General features: G+C 37.1%; 1 protein-coding gene across 2 annotated transcripts in view; it reads left to right on the top strand.

The window, feature by feature from the left end:
• The window catches only part of AP3B1 (adaptor related protein complex 3 beta 1 subunit), a 256,948-nt gene that overhangs the window by 206,850 nt on the left and 25,295 nt on the right, over positions 1–24,803 (top strand). For both annotated transcript variants that reach the window (XM_023510871.1, XM_003785933.2), the window contains 2 exons: positions 12,490–12,721; positions 18,717–18,801. In XM_023510871.1, the coding sequence (XP_023366639.1) occupies positions 12,490–12,721; positions 18,717–18,801 (317 nt within the window). The remainder of the gene's footprint in view (positions 1–12,489; positions 12,722–18,716; positions 18,802–24,803) is intronic.

The following is a 24,803-nucleotide window of genomic DNA, read 5'->3' as shown; positions in this document are numbered from 1 at the left end:
CACAGCTCACAGCAACCTCCAGCTCTTGGGCTTAGGCAATTCTCTTGCCTCAGCTTCCTGAGTAGCTAGGACTACAGGTGCCCGCCACAACGCCTGGCTATTTCTTGTTGCAGTTTGGCCGGGGCTGCATGTATGGGGCCAACGCCCTACTCAATGAGCCACACTTTACTTTTAGGGGTTTTTTTGTTTGTTTTTTTTAAGGCTTCTGTTTTCATCAAAGTGTTGTGGATCTATGGAATCTTGTTCTTAAAAAGAAGTGACACTTTGCTACTTGGGAGGCTGAGGCAAGAGAATCTGCTAAGCCCAGGAGTTGGAGGTTGCTGCGAGCTGTGACGCCACAGCACTCTACTAAGGGTGACAAAGTGAGACTCTGTCTCTAAAAAATAAATAAATAAATAAAATAAAGAAGTGACATTTTTCTGTAAAGACCCAATAGAAAAGGAGATGGAAAATTGTTTCATATCCTGAGATGACTACTTCTCTGGCTAATTCTTTGTTGTTTGGTGTGTTATGTGAAAAGTAGTTAATCAGAGCTAACCTGTCTGAAGGCTTACACTTGTGTCACGTTTTATGCTTCATACCAAATGACTGATTTCCTTTATCCTTTCCCTGGGAGCTTAAGTATGGAGAGGAGCCGTAAGTGTCCACTGCTATCTCCTAGAGGAGAAAAGTCTGAAATAAGAGGAACAGTGGTCAGAAATAGTTTAATACAGACAACGGATGGGAGCTAAATGTTAGATTTTGCCATAAATTGAATGGAAAGTTAACTCCAGTAGCCGTCGATGGTAGGACTCCGTTCAGGCCATAGGGACGAGCTACAGGCACCAAGCCCATAGGAAATGTTGGGATGACTTAGCCATGACTCCTTTCCTGTTTACATGACATCTTTTTTTAGTAAACTCATAGGGAAAACAAGCGAAAGGTACTACAACTTCGTGATAAGGTGGGTGGGCAATATCCTGTATAGAAATGGAACTATGTTCTAAAGAGTTGGATTTATTTCAGGACACTGACCTTTTTAAAAGCAATGCATCATTCTCCATCCAACAAATGCCTGCCATAGCCAATAATATGTTGGCTTGTCCATTTTCAGCTTGCAGTACAAAATAAATGAAAGCCAAGGACATTACAATTGGGAGGGAAGGAGGACTATTATTTAAAAGGCTTTTAAATGATGTCACTATATATTCTTTTACCAACATCCTCTAAAAGCCTTTGAAAAAATAGTCCCTTCCTCCCTCAGTTGTTAACAAAGACCGTACTGGGGACTGCTCTTTAAAAGGCTGTTAAATGGTGATACTATATTTTTTAACATCAACATCATTTAGAAACCTTTTAGAGAACAGTCCTCTTCACCCGCAACTAACAGAGGAGGGAGAGAGGACATGGGGGAAGGGATTACTTTTTTAAAGGCCTTTGGATGGTACTATCAATAAATACAGCAGTATTGTTATAAAAGCTTTTTCCAATGGTGATTCAGCTTTTTGATATGTACTTTAAACCTCACGACCCTGTGTTATCTGATAAATTGTATTTTAACGTTGCCTGAACACTCAAGTTACTAATAATCCCAGTAATGTCTTTTATTGAACTTTTCATAGTATAAAAATCAATTTAGCATGTACAATCTCATTTGATCCTCACAACAACACAGTGAAACAGACAGGATATGTATAATTAGCCCCATTTTACAGAAGAGAAAAACAAGCTCAGTGAAGTTGTGATTTACTGTGAACGTATGGCTGAATCAAAACTACAACCCAGATCCCTTGACATTTGGACTGATAGGCCATCCAGCTGTCTCTAGTTATCTTCATTACTTTTTTCCTTATTGGTATTCTTCATTGGTCTTTTCAGTGTGTCCAGATATTAAGAGGTAATTCCTTTTAAGTAGTGTAAAACTGGGATTCTGTAATTTGAGTACTGATTACAGATAGAAATTTATTAATAATGTCATCCCAATAAAGTAAAGAAGTGTAAAATATTGCCTAAGGTATGATATTCTTCTATAATTTATGGCATTCAAGCTTTTCTTCAGATTCCTCTTTATAATGTATGTTTATACGATTATCACTTGAAACCCACTTTCAGACATCTAGTTTATTAAATAACTGATATTTTGAAGACAGTTCTAATCTCCCATTACTGATTTATTTTTGGAAGTTATTGTTTGCTGAGGACAGTGATTATAATTAAGATAATATCCCAAAAATTTCCTCACCTGCCATTAATCTTTGGAAAGAAGTAATAGATGCTGGTAATTTCCACTTCATATAGTTCCCTGAAGGAGAGAAAAAAGAATCTCTCCTCTAGCTTACATGAATGACCTTTACTTTATCATAAGGTACATTTTGTGTTTATTGAAAAAGGAATTATAGCATATTGCTTGACAGAAGTGGCACTTAAAACTATTAAATTCCAGTGTTAGCTCCGTTACCATTTTTTTCTCTTATGCTAATAAACATTGCATTTAGTAATTACAGAAGGGTACTTTTCATCAACCAGAAGGTGACACATACAATATCTCACTCCTTACACAAGAATCCTATGAACTAGGTAGTACACACATTAACCTTTAATGTAGAAATTCAAGCTCAGAGGAGTTAAGTGATTTTCTTCTCATCAAATCACTTGGAGCTCTTCTAACTTAGAAATGGAGTGTTTTCTTTCCTGCCACTGCCAGCCTAACTCTGTAAGATAAGAAAGAAGCAATAACCTTTCTTACTTCTGAAGAAAAATGCTTCGTATGTTAAAAATCACTCTAGCCTGAGAGCACATGACTGGTGCCAGAGTACAGGCAGCCAGGCATCAGTCCAGGTCTTGGCCTGGAGAGATTCGCGGAGCCAAGTGTCTTCACTGTAAAGAAAACTAGACGATCAGGAGGCTTTGTTCCCACAAACTTGGACTGCAGAGAATCTAAGGTTCCCTTGAACTCTAGAGAGCAAGACCCCCATCTCTACTAAAAATAGAAAAACTAGTCAGGTGTTTTCACGGGCACCTGTAGTCCCAGCTACTCAGGAGACTGAGGCAAGAGGATCACTTGAGCTCAAGAGTTTGAGGTTGCTATGAGCTATGATGATGCCATGGCACTGTACCAGGGCGAAAGAGTAAGACTGTCTCAAAAAAAAAAAAATTAAAAAAAAGAATGCTCATTAAATGTTTGTTCATTATCTGTTCAGATATTTCTACAAATATATATATTTAACATATATTGATTTTACCAAAATAAGGCATGAGAAAGTCTCGTGTTTTTAATAATGTATACTGATTACTAAAATAAAATATGAGAAATTATCACAATTATTTTCTGCAGTATCTAAACTTATATACATAAGCAAGAAGTTATCATCAAGATTAAAAACTATTTATTCAGACCAGGTGTGGTGGCTCATTCCTGTAATGAGGAATTACAGGAGTGTAGGAGTGGGTGGATTGCTTGAGCTCTTAAATTTCAGACCAGCCTGAGCAAGAGTGAGACCCCATCTCTACTAAAAATAGAAAAATAGCTGGGCATTGTGGTGGGTGCCTATAGTCTCAGCTACTCAGGAGACTAAAGCAAGAGGATCACTTGAGCCCAAGAGTTTGAGGTTGCTGTGAGGTATGATGATCCCATGGCACTCTTCCCAGGGCAACAGTAAGACTGTCTCAAAAAAATAAAATAAAAAAGATGCCCATTAAATGTTTGTTAATTATCTGTTCAGATATGTCTGCAAATATATATATTTAACATATATCATGGGTTCCCAGCTACTGGGAAGGCTGAGTCAAGAAGGATTGCTTGAGCTCAGGAGTTTGAGGCTATGATGCCTCGACCCAGGGTGACAGAGTGAGACAGAGTCTCAAAGCAAATAAACAAACAATTTATTCAAAATAATAGTACTTAGTGGAAAATTCGAATGTATTTCTTTTAGCCTATGCGTATAGGTAAGAGTTAAGTAAATTTGCCTTTTCCTTTTTTTAAACCCTACGCTGGGTACTAGACTCAGGCAGTGGATTGAAGGTAAAATAAAGACTCAGTTTCTACAATTTACAAGGTAAATTACACTGTCACCTTCTGCATTACACCTCTTATCAGTTGAGACATACATTGACTTAAAAGTACTAATTTTACAGATGAAGCTGTATCTCTGTTTATAGCTGTTTTCTTGCCTCATCGTTTTTATAAATCATACATCTAAATAGATAACTGCTATAAAATAAGCCAAACAAAAGTCAACACAAGGACCATTTTATATACTGCAGAGCTTCGTGTTTTTGAAATTCAAAAACAGAATAGATTGATGATACTTAATGACTGATTAACTCAATATGGATTAAAGCATAAAGGGCTGGAAAACACTGTTTTCATAAAGCTTTATGTGGAAATGTCATCTCGGAAATAGTAATGCAGACGCTGAACAAGGTTTATTCTAAGGCACTTACTTGATATTCCGTGTTTTATTTTTCAAATCTTATTTTAAATTTTATAATTCAATCATTCTGAACAGCTATGTTCAAAAGAAGTTTTACAACTTTAATCTTAATAATCTCAAAAAAAGCAGACATGCTATGTCATAAAATAACTATTAGTGACTAGTTTGTATCCTATAAATCTAACTTGAGTTGATAATATGGTCCATTACCAGCTAACTGCACAGAGTATTTTTCATTTTACACTCTTCAGTTACTTTTTAGTGAAGTGTTAAAAAATATGAAGCTTTTCTCCTCTCTAAAATTGCACGCTGTCTGTCTGTTATTAGGGAGATAACAGCTCTTATAAATGTTTCAGTAAGCACTAAGTAGACAGTTATGTGCACTCTCATTCCACGCTTATTTGCTTACTGTAATAAACTGATAAAATATGTGTGGTTTGTCTGTGTGTATCTACAGGCATCAGGAGTCACATAGATTTCCTTTAGAAATAATGTTGTATCTGCAGAATTGATTGCTTATTTTCACAAACCATCTAAAGGTACACAAACGACTTTTATTATTTAAACATATGCTGTGGAAAGATTTGTAGAGGATTATCCCGTTGTTGCTTGATGCTTTTTGTTCTGTTAACACTTGGGGGAGGCTTTTTATTTTACAGTGACTGCACTAATTACCTCCTCAAGAATCGTAGTGAAGATGACCCATATCATTTGCTTACAGTGTGGCTACATTTTTAATTCTTTGGACATTAGCGGTTAAACAATTAAATCAAAACGAATGTTTTCAAACATTGCCTTTCATCCTATCCTATTTATGCTAGTTTTGTTAAAGCAATGCTCGCACCTATAACTAGGTATTTCAAGAACTAGTGTTTGTATTATAGAAGACCTTCTAGTTAATAAGTTCTTTGTGAATGCCTCTAAGAAATATAGTATTTTTTCCAACTGTTTAAATTATATATACAAATACATAGTAGAAAATTTCAAGCCAAGTCATATCCTGAAAATAATAAATGTTAATATTGATAATCTCTACTTAATCACCATAAGGTGCTTCAATAAAGCAGTAGTATTCTGGGGGAAAGCGCTATAATGGAGCACTCAGAGTTGACTATAGGTGTGACAACAAGAGAGGTTTATTATTTGCAAATCTCTATAATTGAAAATAGTCAAGTTATGCTTTGAATTCTGAAAAAGGATAAAATTATGTTTTATACATTGAGCACAAAAGTAGGGGAGTAGATGAGAAGACACACCAGTATAATAAATAAGTAAATAACATATTGTGTCAGAGAAGGTATTGAGTGGCTGTGGAAAAGAAGAGGAATCGGAAGGGGGAGTTGCAAATGGGGTAAAAGCCATGAAGAGGGTAAAGTGTGAGCAAAGACATCAGAGCTGAACCACGTGCATACCCAGGGAAAAGTGCCCTCTAGGCCGGGTAGTGACCAGTGCCAGGGGCTGTGGTGGGAGGATTCCTGGTGTGTGCAGGGAACAGCAGGGATGCCAAGGTGACTGGAGTGGAGTGAACAGGGCACTCCAGAGTAATAGGAAGTGAGATTGGGGACACACAGGGAGCCTGGCCTGATGGGGCCTTCTAGACCTCTAAGGAGTTTTGGCTTTTACTCTATGAATTGGGAACTGCTGGAGGGTTTTGAGCAGAGGAGTAAGGTGATGTAAGTTTCCCTGATTTATTCTGGCTGCTATGTTCAGAATAGACCAAACATAGCAGTCGCATCTGTGATGCACAAGTGCAGAAGTAGAAGTCAGGAGACCAGGAAGGAGGCTATGGAATAATCCAGGTGAGAGATGGTGCCGGTTCACACCACAGTGGTAACACCAGAGACAGTGAGAAGCAAACCGGTTTTACTTAGTTCATTCAAATAACTGTGGCTTCCTTCCTTAGTCTCCCCGCAGAGGTCAGCTGTGCCTCTTCTGTATTCTTCCGTACCTCTGTCATGACATCTGTCACCCTGGTTGATTTACTTAGTCCTCCCAAGATAAACTATAATCTCACTTTGTCTCAGTATCATACTCCCTAGTACAGTGGTTGGCACAACTAATTCAATAAGTTAGATGAAAGAAGAATTAAAAAATTAGTGATTGGTGGTGATTAATGATTAGTGGTTACTTTGTGTTTGAAATGATGATCCTCTTACAGGACAGTGAGCTGTGAAATACCTAATTTTTACTCATAACCACTTTTCTCCCCATGATGCCTGAAGGAGACTTAGGGTCAGAGGATGAATTTGACAGGCAAAGGAGTACTTCATTATCAGTGTGGGCCTTGCTCCCCAACCCCAATGTGGAGCTCCAGTGAGTGAGGATGGAGTTTGCCAAGGAGTCTTCTGTTGGAGGCAAGATTAGTTAGCCTTGAAGCAAAGCAAGTTATTAGTGGAACATATGGAATTGGCATTTTGACTATTTTTGACCTGCAGATAAGGCAGATACATATGGTTCCGTCTAATCCAAGGCTAGACCTGAGTCTCTGATCTCATGGTTTTGTGTCTGTCAGCCCTGCACAGAATGGGACAGGGGAGCACAGCCTCCCATCACAAGCTCTGCCCCTCCAGTTAGTGTCCTGAGATTTCACTCATCCCGATCAGTAGGGTGGGGAGATTAACAATAAAAATGCAATCTGAACTAGCTCAAGCCAAAAACAATCACACACAAAAAGGGGGATTACAGTAAGGAAAGCTAGAGTATTTGACTGAAAACCAGGCTTCAGCAAGGGCAGGAATACATCTGGCCCTCCAGAACCTTCCAGACCAAAGTTACCAAGTGGTCTTTCTATCTCTTATTTATGCTGTTCTTTGAAATTTGCTTTATTCTTTTTTCTCACTGAACAATGTGGTAGTAAATGTGGCCACGGAAAACATTAGAATTTTAAATGTCAGAATTTTAGGCAGTTGAAAGAGACTGGTTGAAATTCCTAGGTCCCAAATCTAAAAGTCTTAGGACAGGAACTCACTTCCACTCCCGAACCGGTTAACAGTGGCCAGGTCATAGGTGGTGTAAGAACATGCCAACTCCATCAAATGCTGAATGTGGCAGGATTTCTAGAAAACAGTAGGGTGTGTTAGGCAGACAATCCCATACATAAATCCCATACTGCACGCTAAAGCAGTGGGGGCAAAGCTCCCTCAGAAGACGCCATTTGGTCTTAATCCAAATAAAAACATTCCGGAAACACTGAATTCTTATTCTTCATTGTCATATGACTTACTGGACACTTTGTTGTCAACTATGAGAACATCTTTTGATACTTCAGAAACCCATAGAAATAATTAGCCAAGTCATGACATAAAGGAAAGCCAAAAGAATAATGCAGTCTCTGCTCTGTAAAGTCATATTCTCAAGATCAGCCAGTGTGGTACCTTTGTACAGATCTCAAAGAAGGCACCTTTGGAATGTAAACGGGATTGCCAGCTCCTCTCCAGCCCTTCAGTCAGCTGTCACTGCACAGCTGTATATGGTGGCCTTACTAAGTGCTAATTTAGCTGTTGGAAATAAGTGGCTCTGGGAATTGTTGAATGAGTAAACAAATGGTTATCAAGAACTGTAAAGGGTCTGAGATGTTACCCTGTTTTCAAGCTAACAATGTATAACAATTTTGTGGATACTGGTAGAAGACACAAGACTCCTGGGTCAGAGACAAAGAATGATTTTTACCCACAGCAGCAACAGCAGCAGCCATAGTAACATGATTTACACTTCTGTGAGCCCAGTTCCCACACGATGATGGCCAGGTGGTGCCGGCACATGCAGTATGTTGCTTACAGGAGGGGGACCTGAGTGTAGAAGAGTCTGAGCATCTATAAGAGGCTTTCAGCAAATCTGGACAGCAAACAAATCTGTCACCTTCCCCCGAAGGAGGTATTATCTCTGTTTTCCAAAGGTTGTTGGCTATACAAACATCCTTGAAAAGCATTTCAGGACCAAAGTTGTTAATGCCTTTGCTCAGAAGATGGGTGAGACCTGGAGGGAATTGTTCCCTAACAGCAAGAGAAGGGGGATTAGAGTAGGAAGGATGTAACATTTGTGCCCCTAGATCTGGGGGTCAGTAAACTCTTTTTGTAAAGGGACCAGATAGTAAATATTTTAGGCATTGCAACTACTCAGCTATAGAGAGAAAAAGCAGCCATAGACAATATGCAAATGAAGCGAGTACAGTGGTAGTTCCAGTATTGTGTTTAGATTTGTTAAATTTCTTTGTTTTTTTGTGAATGCTTGTTACAGTACTTTTCACAGCCCAAATCTAGGTCATTTTATTATTAATGTACCTGAGAGGGGTGTTTGTTTTTATTTTTATTTTTGCTTTTTGAAACATGCTCTCACTCTGTCACCCTGGCTAGAGTGCCGTGATAGCTCACAGCAACCTCAAACTCCTGGCTCAGCTGATCCTCCTTCTTCAGCCTCCCAAGTAGTTGGGACTACTGTATTTCCTCCAAAATAGGACACTGTCTTATATTTATTTTTTCTCAAGAAGACACACTATGGCTTATTTTCAGGGAATGTCTTGTGCTCCATGCTGAAATGCATAGCCATGCCCATTTTTAGGGAATGTCTTTCGCTCCCCGAGGATACCCTGCATAGCCATGCCCATCACTAGGTCTTATTATGGGGTAGGGTTTATATTTAACAAATGCATAGAAATCCTACTGGGCTTATTTTTGGGGTAGGTGTTATTTTCAGGGAAATAGGGTACAAACATTTGCCACCAGGTCTGACTCATTTTTTTCTATTTTTTGTAGAGCTGAGGTCTCATTCTTACTCAGGCTGGAATTAATGTACTTTTTTTTTTTAAACCATTTTTTACCTCTGGTAAAATTATTAACATCTATAGAACTATTGATATCCAAAAATTGATATCTAGTAAAATTATTGGTATCTATAAAATATCTCCTTTGGGGGGCATATTTATTGATATCTATTAAAAAATGATATTGGAAAAGCCATTTTGCAATTAGCATCAGAGAATATAAGCAGCCACAAATCTAGTATATATTTCTGGAATATAGGTATCTTATGTGCAAAATATTGAACTAAGGTCTTGCTTTTCTGTCAAGATTTAATGTATTATCTATGGCCGTAGTTGAAAGATTGATGGAAACCACTGATTTTATTGAATAAAATATCACCTATTTATCTAGACATTGGAGAAGATTGGCTTAAGATTATTTGTATAGGCTCGGCGCCTATAGCTCAATTGGCTAAGGCGCCAGCCACGTACACCTAAGGTGGCGGGTTCGAATCCCCAGCCCGGACCCGCCAAACAACAATGATGGCTGCAACCAAAAAATAGCCAGGCGTTGTGGCGGGCGCCTGTGGTCCCAGCTACTTGGGAGGCGGAGGCAGGAGACTCGCTTGAGCCCAGGAATTGGAGGTTGCTGTGAGCTGTAATGCCATGGCACTCTGCCCAGGGGGACAGCTTGAGGCTCTGTCTCAAAAAAAAAAAAAAAAAGATTATTTGTATATACAAGAAACAAAGGTAAAAAAGCCATGAAACATTTTCATTTAGTGTCTTTTTGTAGTTTCACAAGTATATTCTGTTACCACAAAGGGTCATCTGTGGTCCTGTTTATTGTGGAAGAGAGTGCATAGACTTTCCCACGTGAGCTCAGAGGAACCTTGAGGATCCCCAGGGAGAGCCTTAGGGCTTTATTAGATGTTGAATTTGTTCCAAAATGCTTCTTACCTTGTAAGCGGTTGAGTGTGGAAAGAAGGAATGGAGAAAATTATAAATTATAAAGAAAGTCTCCCTTTATCCATTCCTTAACATCTTTTTTTAGACAATTATAACAAAGCTGCAGAATTTTGAGAGGTGGAAATAGCAAGTGTTTGGACCATGTGTCCCAGTATTAGAGAAAGAATCATTGAGTTAACCAAGACTCATTGAGTTAATCAGTGAGTTAACTAGTGACTAAAGGCATCCTTCTCCGCCCCTTACACGATCCTTAGAATACTACTTCCTCGCCATGGGTGCTTCTGTCCTGCTTTGCCCACACTGTTCTACTCTTCCCTCTCTCCAACTTTCAAATAATCTTCCCTTTTACATGACAGTTTTGGCGCTCTTTCTCCATATTATATGTAGGCCACACTTTTATGAGTTTCCACAGAGATGAAACATCTGTATCTATTTAATGATTTAATCACAACTGGATCTCTGGAACAATGTAGAAAAAAATTAAGACCTGACCCCCTGTCATCTAATTAAGGGAATAAACATGTTATACTGAAAAATACAATTAGACAGTTAAGAGGTTGCATTTGAGGTTGATTCTCATAGTCTCGGTGGCATGGGAATTTATATGGAAAAAATTTCTTCTGCTGACTATAAATATATATGTACACACATGTCTGGTCTGTGTCTGTGTAGAGGCCCACTGTAGCTTTGAGTGAGCGCCCACTGCTGTGGATTGCAATCTTGGGTTATGCTAACCAAAGGTCGAAAGTTCATAGTGATAACAGAATTTAGCAGGAGCACTGAAATAGAAGTAAAAGTGACTTGAAAACTGAAAATGCAACACTGTTGTTAGCCTCCTCAGGGAGCTGATGTAGAAGGAATAGACCCATGGTTCCATGGCTTCATACAACCAAAATTTAAAATTGAGCTGATTCTTTATTATATTTTACAAATAAACTCTCCTTTAAATTTGTAGGATTATTTTTAATTTCTTCTTAAAAAGTTGACCTTTTTGAAAAAGAATATTGTGTTTAAATGATTTGAGAAAGCATTATGTATCATTTTGTATTCATTTGTATTTAACTCTTAGGTTTTGGTTGAATTTTAAATTATTAAGTTTACTGAGTTTTTAATGTCAGGTGTTAGTGGCAGAGTGACCATGTTTGACATTTAATGTTAAGATTGATATGTACTCACAATTATAATAGATAACCTAGTTGGGAAAGCACACTTGTTAGGAAAAGAACTTGATTAGGCCTGTTTAATTACAAATTGATTTTTTTTTAAAAAGCTTACCCATGTCAGGTCAGTCCTAATGTGCAGTACTTAGACTTTGGATGGCAAGACAGCTGTCACGTGGCTTTAAAATGAGCACCTACTATGCCGCCTGTGATTCCAATCAGAATGAACTTGAGGGAAGAATTTAAGAGTCCTAGCATTCAAAGGAAAGATAAACAAATGATTAACCAAGAAAATACTGAGAAGAAAATGAGGAAAGATTTATTTTACCAAATAACTGAACTACATTATAGGGCTATGAAAAGTAAAACAATGTGGAACTTGTTTAACAGATCCATTGAGGCCCAGAAATGTCTCCTAATACATAAATGATAGGAATTTACATTTATAATTCATTGAAAAAAGGCTATTTTTTGGATCATGTAGGGATAATTGGTTTAATATTTGGAGAAAAATAATTAAATATAGAGTCAGTCTACCTAAATCAATTCCACATGAATTAAAAATTGGAGCCATGAAAGGTCTAAAAGAAAATGTGAATGAATAGTTACCTGATCTCAAAGTAAGTTTTAAATTATTAAAGCAAAGGAAAAAGCCACCTTCACCTGAGGTCATGATCTCCAGTTTACAGTCAAAGAGATTCAAGGTGAGAAATTGTTCGAGGAGTCAGGATTGGAAATGAAGGTACAAAATGTCCGTTGTTGGTACATGATACCTATCTTAGGGTTGAAGTACCCAAGAAAATCAATTTATAAACTGTTAAAACTAGTAAGAAAATGAGCAAGATAGGAAGGAATATGGATTATCTGGGAAGGAAATGAACAAATGTTATGAACTCTAGAAAAATTGAGTATATTTACATAACTGAGATTATTCTTTTATTAGGCTTGTCTTGTCAAAGTATTTTATTACATAAATGTGGAGTACAGAAAAATTACATTTGAGGACATTTATTTCACATTTTTTGTATCATTTCTGACTAATATCTATGTGTGCGTGATACTGTTACTGATACTTTAGGGAAACCAGGAATTAAATGAATTAAATGTTATAAGTATTTGCTTATAAAAAATTCTTCTAAAAGAATTAATAACTTCATTCACTAAATTCACCTTTTTTTCTTTTTTTTTTTTTTCTTTTTCCCACGTGGAACAGGTCTCTACTCCCGTCTTTGTACCAATGAAAAGTCACGTGCTGCTTCATCGAATGAGTGGGAAAGGACTCGCTGCCAGTTACTACTTTCCAAGACAGCCTTGCATTTTTGGTGATAAGATGGTCTCTGTACAAATAACACTGAATAACACTACTGATCAAAAGATAGAAAATATCCACATAGGGGAAAAAAAACTTCCCATGGGCATGCAAATGCATGTTTTTAATCCAGTAGGTAAGTACTGATTCCCATTGAAAACTTTACATCTGATAACCAAATATGTTCACTTGAAAAGTAAAGGAGAATACATTTTAGTAAAAAAGTGAAGGAGAATGTTAAATTTTATTGACTATTAGCATATTCAGTTTACATTTGTTCTCCCTCTGTAAACTGAATTTATCAGGCAAGATAAATGTATTTCTTTGCCCTTAGAGAATCAGGTCCCAGCAATAGTAATACCAGCAGTGATGGAAAGATGGATCCTTAGAATCAAAATTGCCATCCTGTGTTCCCCATCTGCACCACCTTCCCTCCCCTCTCTTCCTGGTCAGCTTCATTCCCTGTATCATCTTAGGTGGTTTATTGCATATTAAAAGCAAGAAAGTCAGTCGGCCTTTTTGAGTGCTGTGCCTCTCATATCTCAAGACCCTTTCCTGTTTCTGTTTCTGTTCCATAAATTGAAAAGTGAAGAGAGCAAAGACAGAGAGGATGCCCATTATCCCGCTCTTTCTCTATGTGTGGAATATAGAACAGTGGCCAGTATAGTACTGGTATCTAGATCATGTTTCTAAATATTTTTAATCTGTTGCCATTATTTAAAAATCAAGATGGTTTTACACTTGAGAAAAAGAAATCTCACTTTTCTTGGCACAAAGCCTAAGATGTGGCAGTCCTGGTCCTTTATTCCCACACACAGCAACCAGCTGGTGCTGAGTGCACCCCCAAGATGCACCTGTGCTTTCCAGCTTGCCTCTGTGCCTGTGGCATCATATTGTCCTTCCAGCTGTCAGTGGCCATTTATCATCCTCCTTGCATTTTTTAAGCGTTTTGCTAAAACATATACCCTTTGAAAGTTAAATGTAATCATCATATGTCTTGCTTTGAATTTGAAATAGTGTAATATTTAGAATGTCTATTGTTGTTCTTTTTGGTTTTTTTGAGGGGGGGAGTGGAGAAGAGATAATCCTAAGGATTAGTTGAGAGAGACTGATTCAGGCAAAAGCTTGATTAAGCTTCTGCACAGCCAAGAACACAGTAAGTAACGCAAGCAGACAGCCCTCAGAATGGGAGAAGATATGTGCAGGTTATGTCTCTGACAAAGGCTTAATAACCAGAATCCACAGAGAACTCAAACGTATTAGCAAGAAAAGAACAAGTGATCCCATCTCAGGATGGGCAAGGGACTTGAAGAGAAATTTCTCTGAAGAAGACATTGACACGGCCTACAGACAGACACATGAAAAAATGCTTATCATCCTTAATCATCAGAGAAATGCAAATCAAAACTACTTTGAGATATCATCTAACTCCAGTAAGATTAGCCCATATCACAAAATCCCAAAACCAGAGATGTGGTGTGGATGTGGAGAAAAGGGAACACTTCTGCATTGCTGGTGGGAATGCAAACTAATATGTTCCTTTTGGAAAGATGTTTAGAGAACACTTAGAGATCTAAAAATAGACCTGCCATTTGATCCTATAATTCCTCTACTAGGTATATATCCAGGAGACCAAAAATCACATTATAACAAAGATATATGTACCAGAATGTTTATTGTAGCCCAATTCATAATTGCTAGTCGTGGAATAAGCCCAAGTACCCATTGACCCACGAATGGATCAATAAATTGTACTATATGTACACCATGGAATATTATGCAGCCTTGAAGAAAGATGGAGGCTTTACCTCTTACATGTTTACATGGATGGAGCTGGAACATATTCTTCTTAGCAAAGTGTCTCAAGAATGGAAGAAAAAGTATCCAATGTACTCAGTCTTACTATGAAACCAATTTATAGCTTTCTTAAGAAAGCTATAACCCAATTATAGCCCAAGAAGAAGGGAAAAGGGGAGAGAGAGAGGAGGGGACGGGGGCCGATGGGTGTAGGGAGAGTAATTGGTGGGACCACACCTACGGTGCTGACATTTACTAGGAGTTGAATATAAATGTCTTAAAACAATAACTAAGAAAATGCCATGAAGGCTATGTTAACCAGTTTGATGACAACATTTCAAATTGTATATAAAACCAGCGCATTGTACCCCATGATTGCATTAATGTACACAGCTATGATTTAATTAAAAAAAAAAAAGGAAAAAAAACCTTTCATTAAAAGTATGTAAGGTATATGTCATTGTATCCTCCAAATGTTACAGGCAGAATGCTCTAGATAGCTCCTTTTTATAATCCTTCAGTTGAACAAAGCCTTTTGACCAACACGAACTCAAATTTGGCAATGAGGCCTTCTTTACTTGGTATTTCACAAACTATTCCATTTTCCTTCATCTTCATCTGAGCTCTCTGGCATTACTGAATTCTTTTTTTTTTTTTTTTTTTTTTTGAGACAGAGCCTCAAGCTGTCCCCCTGGGTAGAGTGCCATGGCATTACAGCTCACAGCAACCTCCGACTCCTGGACTCAAGCGAGTCTCCTGCCTCCACCTCCCAAGTAGCTGGGACCACAGGCACCCGCCACAACGCCCGGCTATTTTTTGGTTGCAGCCATCATTGTTGTTTGGCGGGTCCGGGTTGGGGATTCGAACCCGCCACCTTAGGTGTACGTGGCTGGCGCCTTAGCCGGTTGAGCTATAGGTGCCGAGCCGCATTACTGAATTCTTTCCTGTAGTTTTCATGAGGCATTCAGTAAAGGAATTCTTTGTGTTACATTTTTATGCAAAAGAATAAAATAATTTCTGATCAATAAAGCCTGGTAAAGTTTTATAAACAACCGACGTAAAAAAAAAAAGTGGACTTAAAGTAATCTGATATCAGAATCCACTTAATATCTTTGCTTAATATTTGATAATTAAAACAATTTAAAGAAGACAGAGTATCCCAATTTATATTTCATTAGGTTGGGAATTAATATATTGCCAAGGAATTATAGAACATCCAAATTTGTGTTCTTTTTTACTGCTTGTAATCCAGCCTTTTTTACCTAGTTAAAAATTAGTTTAAGAAGTGTCAAGCGGCTAATATATGAATTGTCTGAAGGTTGAAAATGTTATCCAAAGGTTAGAACAGTAGAACAGTATTAATTTTTCTTTGAGCTGGCATAATGAGTTGATGAGATGACCTTTTGTTGGCCTATGTAGAATAGAAGAAATAAATATAATAAATTTTACAGTATGACCTTAGCACAGAAATAAAATATGAATATATACTATTGCCGAGTACTTGTTCTAGGCTTTTCTTTTTTATTCTTAGGCACATTTTTATGGCTGTTATTTTTCATTCATTTTGTTGGCATTTATTGAATGCCTTCAAGATACTGAGTTCTTTCCTATGTGGTATGTATGTTTTTGTAACACCACTCTATTAACAGTAGATTACAGTAGAGTTATAAAGTATGCTAAATATAAATCCTCAAAAATTAAGAATTCCACAAATACCATATTTTCATGTCTTTGTGAAATAAGCAAGGTAAAATATTTGGTTTTTTAAGCACATATGCAATTAAGAAGTCCAGTAGTTTTCTTATTTGTCAGGAATCTGTTTTCATTTTATCTATTTTTTAACATGCAATGTTTTTTGTCTGGATTTTGCCCTGCCTTTGCATGAAATTTGATTCCTTGCAAGAATATTAGGAATAATGTGCCATTTTTTCCCAAAGGGACCAAGTACATAAGAGATTTGTTTTTAAGGCACAAAGAATAGCCTTGAACTCTCTGCACTGTATTCAGTGACTTTGTGTTAACAGTTGACAGATTTGGCTCGGCGCCTGTGGCTCAAGTGGCTAAGGCGCCAGCCACATACACCTAAGGTGGTGGGTTCAAATCCAGCCCGGGCCCGCCAAACAACAATGATGGCTGCAACTGAAAAAAAATAGCCAGGCGTTGTGGCAGATGCCTGTGGTCCCAGCAACTTGGGAGGCAGAGGCAGGAGACTCGCTTGAGCCCAGGAGTTGGAGGTTGCTGTGAGCTATGCCACGGCACTCTACCCAGGGGGACAGCTTGGGGCTCTGTTTCAGGGAAAAAAAAAAAACAGTTGACAGATTTGAATTCAGCCGAGATTTTACTAGTTACTGTACAACTGTCACATCACAATAGATGGCATCCTGTGTGATTTGATTTTTCATTATTAACGATGTAATAGAGCCAATGTGGTGGAATAGAGCCAGTGTTTTTCAACCTTTTCTACATAGCTATCTCAAGTATATAGCAGCAAATCCAGGAGCATTATCCAAATACAGTCACTTCGTTGAGTAAGTTTTCCCAATTTAGTAGGCTCTAAATATTATAAAAATCCATTATGTGAATAATTTTATGGTGATCATTTTGTTCTTGAAGTATCTATATAATAAAACATGCCATTGATCACGAACTGTTCTCCAGAATTAAGATGGCTCTAAGCTCACGGTTAATTATCTTAAGACTGAAGACAGTATCAGACAGTGTCTAAGAGTGCTATCCACAAGACATCCTGAGAGCTGTCACCTTGTCAAATGAAGTACAAGGATATATGATGAAGAGAGACCTAAATCATGAATGCTATCATGTTTTGGAGATGATGGCATTTGCTACCGATACAGTGTCAGATACAAACAAGACCAAACCCCAATATATTTATGGCACACAAGAAGGCATTTAGAATTCACTCAAGAATAACCTTGAGCAGCATGACCGACAGAGCTGTGAACTAATAACAGCATCTAGCTTCAGGAGGAATGCAAAAACTATGTTTCTATCGTTATACTTCTTCACCTTAGAGTAAATAACTATTATACCAACTATACTTGCCAAAGGTTTAGGCAGCAAGTTCTCTAGTATTTAAGTAGCCTCCTGGTAAAAGGTAGGTTTATAAACAAGGGAAGTGCTCATACCACTGAGCAAACCAATAGCATTTTAAAATCAGCATCAAACAAGTGCTCTCTTACGATACCTAATCTTCATTGAGCTCTGAGACATAAACATAATTCTTAATGTATGAAACTTACTGAGTTATTACTCCAACTGTACCGCCATCTCTGTCATGGTTAGTATTAAATGGCAAATGATATTTACCAACAAGCCCTGGGATCATCACAGTCTACTGATGGAGAAGTTTGCTTGCTAAAACACACCCACGTCTGACAAGCTGTGTGCGGAGCAAACAAAGCCCAATACAAAGCGTTTTGTGGTGTGGCTGCAGTTACACTGAAGACTGTGATCAAAGTGGAAATCAAAAGTGGATAGTTTCTCTATATAAAAACACATACATATATATCGAAGATCTCCTCAGTAATTCAGGAGTCACAAGAAGAATGAAATTCTGTTGTTTGCTTTAACTTTTGTCCTTGTTAATTGAATGGGGGAAAAAGTACTATATTAGATGGTGGTATAGTTATTTCCTATACTTGGTTAGTTGGTCGATAAAGCTCCAGAAATTCCATATCTATGAAATGTATTTTATTATTTGTTTTCTCAAGATAACCTGTCACTAAGTTTTCTTTTGGTAATTCTTTAAATAACACAATGAGACTTATTTTGGCTTCAGTAATGCCAGTACTTTTTGTTAATTTCTGAGTACATCTTAATTTCTTGTTCCAACTTTGCTTTAATTGGCACTTTTTAATTTAGGGTTTTTTCCCACTGAAAATTGGGAGCATTGTTTAACATTTACTTTTCACATCTGGAATATAGTTTCCAGTTTTAAGTACCGAATCTCTTTTAAGCTCCCAAAATTCATTACAGGTGCGCCAAACCAGAGCCCATTCATTTCCTTCTCATTCTCAGTTCCTATAGAGAGAATACTGGAAATTAGGAAATTTCTTAGGAAAATATGTTTCTGAGACAAATAGATAGAATATGTTCGCTAGAGTATGTACAGAATTTAGTTGTGAAAAAGAAAACCAAGCAGAATGGTGAGGTTACCTTATCATTTCCTTTATTAGTTGGAAATTTTCCTTATAAACCATCATTAGATTTGACTGCTGTAATCCAACTACAGACATTACATAAAATTGTAGTGTTCAGTTTGCCTCTTTTTCACATCCTCCAAGTTTTCACGTCTAAATTATCTTATTTCCTAGACTCTCTTGAGCCTGAGGGATCCATTACTGTTTCAATGGGTATTGACTTTTGTGATTCTACTCAGACTGCCAGTTTCCAGTTGTGGTGAGTTCAATTGTTGTTCTATTTTTTATATTACTTGTAAAGGAAGACAGATCAAAAACTAGGCTTTCAACAGCTTTTCTTTCTGTAAAAGACAAAACATTTAAACAAATGTGCTTTGTTTTGACAATGTTTAGATTGTCCTGGAATAGTTGTACAAATTGTGTGCGGTATGTGTGTGTTTAGTATTTATGACACCCCTTGCATTGCTGTCTTGCCATATGTGATTGAAATTCCTAGTTTGTTGGTTTAAGAAAAAAGATACTGGTAAGTAAATTTTTACTTGCCTTAATGCTACAGTTTTGGAAAATTCATGAGAAAATTCATGGGGAATATCCAGGAGAAATTAAACCCTTTAATAATATTATTAAATAGCCCCAGAGAAGATATCTTTTTGAAACATTATGCATGTTGTAATATTTTCAGCTTCTTAAGCAGAATATTATTGATACTGCCAGTACCTACAACCTGTTGTTTTTCCATTGTAATTTATAAACTGCTTTCGAAAAATATCGAGAAAGAACATTTATGCAGTTGGCAAAGGTTTCATAGCTGAATACTATTCAAAAGAGCTTCTTTAGGGCGGCACCTGTGGCTCAGTGGGTAGGGCACCAGCCTCATATACCAAGGGTGGCGGGTTTGAACCCGGCCCCAGCCAAACTGCAACATAAAAATAGCCAGGCGTTGTGGCGGGCGCCTGTAGTCCCAGCTACTCAGGAGGCTGAGGCAAGAGAATTGCTTAAGCCCAGGAGTTGGAGGTTGCTGTGAGCTGTGACACAATGGACTCTGTCTCTTTAAAAAACAAACAAACAAACAAAAAAAACAGAAGAGCTTTAGGATAGGAATTTGTTATTATTTTTATACATTTCTGATGAAGTTCAGAGGCTATTCACAAATTAAAACAAAGCAATACTTATGTGTCTTTGTGTATTATTTTTGAACTCTTTTATTTTTCTGATATAGGGCACAATTTGTTATTTTGTGTTGAAGTTGTTTTTAGTTCTGAAAAGAATTGAGACATTGGTCATCTACATTTTATCCAGCTTAAAACAGAATTTGTTCCCATTGAAAATCTTCAAGTTTTGGAAACAGACATTTTAAAATAAATTTGGAGATTAAATATAGCAGACCTTTTATCTTCACGTAGCTTTGCAGTTTACCAGTGATTCAGGCCTGATATGATGCCTGTTATTGCCAAGAACCTGCAGTGATGAATACAAGCAATGTAGCATAACACATTGATTTTATGCAGATCATCACCTTTATGTTTTGGGAGGTCTGCTGTATTAGTGATATATAAAAACTGATTACTTTTCCCAGCATTGCTTAGTAATTGTTTATTATTTTTCTATTAGACAAACAACACAGATCAATATTACTGAACACCAGACTATGAGTAACATCACTCTAAATAGATTTGCCTCTAGTACCAGAGGTATATTCGTTTTAATGATTTGGACAATGTGAACCCAATGACAAAGCTCATGTACCAAGTTAGGCCAAATTAAGAACTAAAAACATTCCCTTTTTTATCAGTTATGTGGAGAACCTTTTGGTTCCTATGTAGGTTTTTTTTTTCAACATTTTTATTACAAAGCCCTCCTTTGTAGTCCGTTAGGCCGGTTTTGCATTTAGTCTTTTATAGTTAACTGAGTCCCTTTCAGGATAAGAATGCAGGTAGTGTTTGATTTTTATCTTACGTTGGGAAGTACGTAGGAACATTTTTTTTCTCCATTTCTTTTCCACTCATTTTAGGAAAATAATAAATTTATTTCACATAGAAAATAGCCTTAGCTATAAGACGCATTTACATTATTGTTTTTTCTGTTGTAAATGTATAAGTTAGTTGTTTATTTTAGATTTTCTTAAGCACAAAAGCAGGCTAGATCAAAATTTTTTTTTTTGTATTTTTCAAAAAGAGCACTTTGTCTTGCATCAAATGTAATTGATCCTGAAGCAGTGTAATCACAATTACTCACTTTCTTAATTGGCCTGCCCAAAATCAGAAAATGGAAACCGATCGACAGTGTTTAAATCAATAGCTTCATAGTAGTGCTGGTGGGGGTAGGGAGATAGTGGTAATGGGCAGATCAATTGGTCTTAGATGCCAGTCACTGACTCTGCCTTTTGCATAGTAAATAGCACTTTTTGCTTAGTGATGTGCTGTATTAGTCTTGGTAGTTCAATAAAAAGAAAAAAAAAACCAAGAACGGCTGATATTGAATTTTTTCCTTGAGACACATTATACAAATTGATACATAAAATTATAGGTAATAAGTGTATTTGATAAGAAGCCTTCAGAAATGTGGAGAACATGTACTCTAAGCCTTTCAGGTACTCTTCTATTTATTGGAAAAAAGGAATGAGAGTAAAATGATCCTACCTTAGCCTCTGCATTAACTTTATATTGCTATAGTTATATCTGTAGATAAATAGAAGCTATATGGTTATATGGATATTTAGTAAGCATTAATGTCTCCTTTTTTGCTTTGCATTTTAAATTGTTGTCAAATTAAGTTCGTGGTTAAATGTATTGAGATTGAATAGATGAGTGGTCTACAATGCATGGATGCAAATAGATCCCTCCAAACACTGAGCAGTACATAAACACGTCCTCATCCTTGTAATTAGCAGGTCTGGATGTGCATATAATCAGTATGAAAAGGAATACAGCTTGGTGCAAATTAGAGGACTGAGCACTTGTACTCACCTTCCCTTTTGTCCAAAAATCCATCAAAAAGAACAGAAAATATATTCTTTAAAAGAGAAGGAACATTGAAAAAATAAGAAAGAATGTCATTAGCTGACCAGAAATTGTGACGAATAGCTAGAAAGCAGATAGGAACAGAGAAGCAGTAACACAAAATAAAAGTCACAGGCTAAAACTTAGCTCATGGTAGAAAACTACTATAATGATAAGAACAAATCTATCAGAGAATCAAGCACAAAGTGGTGAAATGAAATGAAAAGTGAGAGGTCTAAGACAGTCTCCCGTCAGAGGATTAAAGACCCACTTCTGACCCCTCAACTCTCACCTTACCCCTAGCAGCTGCAACAGACACATTTAATTTGAGACCTAAGAATAGCACTGCAAAGAAAATGAACCACTTGCCTGGGAATGACTTTTGGTTTAGATGTGGGGACCCAAGAGTGCACGCAGGTTTGTATTTCTGTGAGGAAGACAAGGGTGGTCGGAGATGAGATGGAATGTGGTTCCAGCCAAGCATCTTCTCAAGATATTCTCAACTCCTCTATCGTTAGAGTAAAGCCGGTCTTAGTGGTGGAGAGGAAAGGCCATTGCCTCTCTGCCTCCTTCATGTCCACGTAACCAGTCAATACTTCACACATTCAGAAAACTCTTATCAGTCAGCTTACCCAGGAAAGAGGAGACTTACAGTAGCAATAGTTGCCAACATTTGTCAAGTACTTACAGTGTGCTTGGCGTGGTTCTGAACACTTGCATTAGATGTGTCGATTTGTTTCTCATGAAAATCCCATAAGTATTACTATTACTTTTTTTTTTCTGAGACAGGGTCTTGCTCTGTTGCCTGAGCTAGAGTATTAGTAGTGTCATCATAGCTCACAGCAATCTCAAACTCCTGGGTTCAAGCAATCTTCCTGCCTCAGCCTTCCAAGTAGCTGAGACTACAGACATGCACCACCACACCCAGCTAATTCTTTTGTTTTGTGTAAAAATGGGGTCTCAATATGGTACTCAGACTGGTTTCAACGCCGGGGTTCAAGTGATCCTCCTGTCTTGGCCACCCAAAGTGCTGGGATTGGGATTGCAGGTGTCAGCCACTGCACCCAGCCAGTTTTTCTTTATTCTAGAGCATTAGTCTCTCATCCTGTATTATTACCCTATTGTATCAATGGGTAAACTGAGGCACAAGAATATGATGAAACTGGCAGAACTTACTATGTGAGTGGAGCCTAGTCTTTCATTATAAACATAAACAGACAATTTAGAATGATCAAACTTGAGGGAAAGCAGGAACTAATAACACAAAGATCCACTTACCATGAAGAGAGCAGTTTTAAAAAAACAAAAGATATTTTTAAAAATTATGACTAATAGATCAAGAGAACACTGTATCCATAAGGCAAGAACATACTGTGTGCTATGAAAACAGAACAACTAGAAAATTTTAAAAGTACTCTTGGAAATTTAAAAACATAATGCCTAAAGAAATTCAATAAATGCGTAATGGACGGGACACAGCTGAATACTGATTAAGTGTTCTGGAAAAAAGTGTCAGGGAAATGAACTGGAATAGAAGAGAAAAGACAAAGAGACAAAATGGGAGAAAAAGGTGAAAAGGATCAGTTTATCTAATAGGAGAGCTGGAAGGAAAGGAAAGAGAAAATGTAGGGGAAAAATACTTTAAAAATAAGTTATGGAAAACATTTTCCCAAACAAAAGAAATCCAGAAGCCTACAGATGAAAGGGCCTATCAGAGGCCAAACAGGAGGAATCAAAAGAACTCAGAAACAACACATCCCCATGAAATTCTAGATAAGATGAAAACTACCCTGATGTCTTCCAAAGTGGAAAAAAAAGCAGCTCTCCCAGGAAAGAACAAGAAAGAGAATGGAATCAGATTTCTCATCAATACATCAGTTCTGAAAGCAAAGGATGTAGCCTTTAAAATTTTAAGGACACTAAATAGTCATTTATCAGCCAAGCAAAATAATATCAATTTACCACCTATAGACCCTTTCTTATAGGATTGCTCAAAGATATAGTCTCGTCAAACTTTTGTAAAAAGTCCAAGACACTTCCTGACACAATGGCCTGTGCCTGTAGTCTCAGCTACTTGAGAGACTAAGGCAGGAGGATCACTTGAGGCCAGGAGTTCGAGGCTGCAGTGAGCTGTGATCACACCTGTGAAGAGCCACTGCGTTCCAGTCTGATCACCATAATGATACCATATCTCTTTAAAAACAACAACAAAGGAAGCACAACTAGGACAGAGAAAAACAGAATTTTCAAAAATGGACAATTCTACCTGTAAAATCTATCAATGTGTAAAAATAATCATTGAGTCATAGTGTGAAAAATAAATATCATAAGCTGGAACCCAAATCCAACATGGACAAGTTTATGAAAAGGAAGGATGGGGTTCTAGAGTTCTCATATGGCAAGAGGATTGATTGATGGCAAAAAGAAGTTTAAATATGCTTTAACATATTGGAGATAACAACTAAAATAATAGACTACTAAAGAGAGGAAGAAAAGGAACAGTTAACATTTTATCAGATTAACCTGGGGAAAGGGAAAAAAACACAGTAAATAGAAAACAAAATGAGATGGCTGCGAGGGGCCCAACATACCCCATCTAGGAGTTTTCATGGTTAATTAAATAGGCAATGCCCCCCCCCCAAAAAAACTCATGTAACATACGCTATTTATAAGAACCCTACCTAAAAGAGAATGGCACAGAAAAGTAGAGAATAAAAAGATGAAATGTATGTGTATTTATCATAGGGATATGTGCTAAAACTAGGGGAGGGGGTAAAGCTTTTCTGGGGATAGATAGATAGATTGATAGATTTTCTGTTCACTGCAATCCTACAAGAAAATGTAACAGTTACAAACCTTTAGACCACATAACTTTGTAATTTGTAAAGCAGAAACTAATAGAAATGCTTGTAGAAATTGACAAAGCTGTGATCATGATATATTTTAACACATCGGAAATTGACTAGTCAAAGGGGAAGGATGGACAGATACAGATGTACGTAGTTTTAAAATCATTTAGTTACCAAACTTGATGAAGATATGTGCATGTAAAAAGAATTCTTTTTATTTCCTAAGTACCGAAGATAACATATTTTTTGAAGCAGTAACAGGATGGCCAAAAAAATAAAATAGAAAAACCATGGGCTAATTAATGATTGAAGAAAAATTAGCCAGGAGAAAGGCAGTAAAACATATAGAGCTGTCCTGAATAAACAAACTAATACTGTGTACAATTCTACACCAATAGACTGAAACAGATGAA

The sequence above is a fragment of the Otolemur garnettii genome, unplaced genomic scaffold, assembly GCF_000181295.1.
Source record: "Otolemur garnettii isolate 467f Iridium unplaced genomic scaffold, OtoGar3 scaffold00017, whole genome shotgun sequence".
Taxonomy (NCBI): Eukaryota; Metazoa; Chordata; class Mammalia; order Primates; family Galagidae; genus Otolemur; species Otolemur garnettii.
Note: the sequence above shows the minus strand (reverse complement) of the source record. Positions and strands in the feature narration are given on the sequence as shown.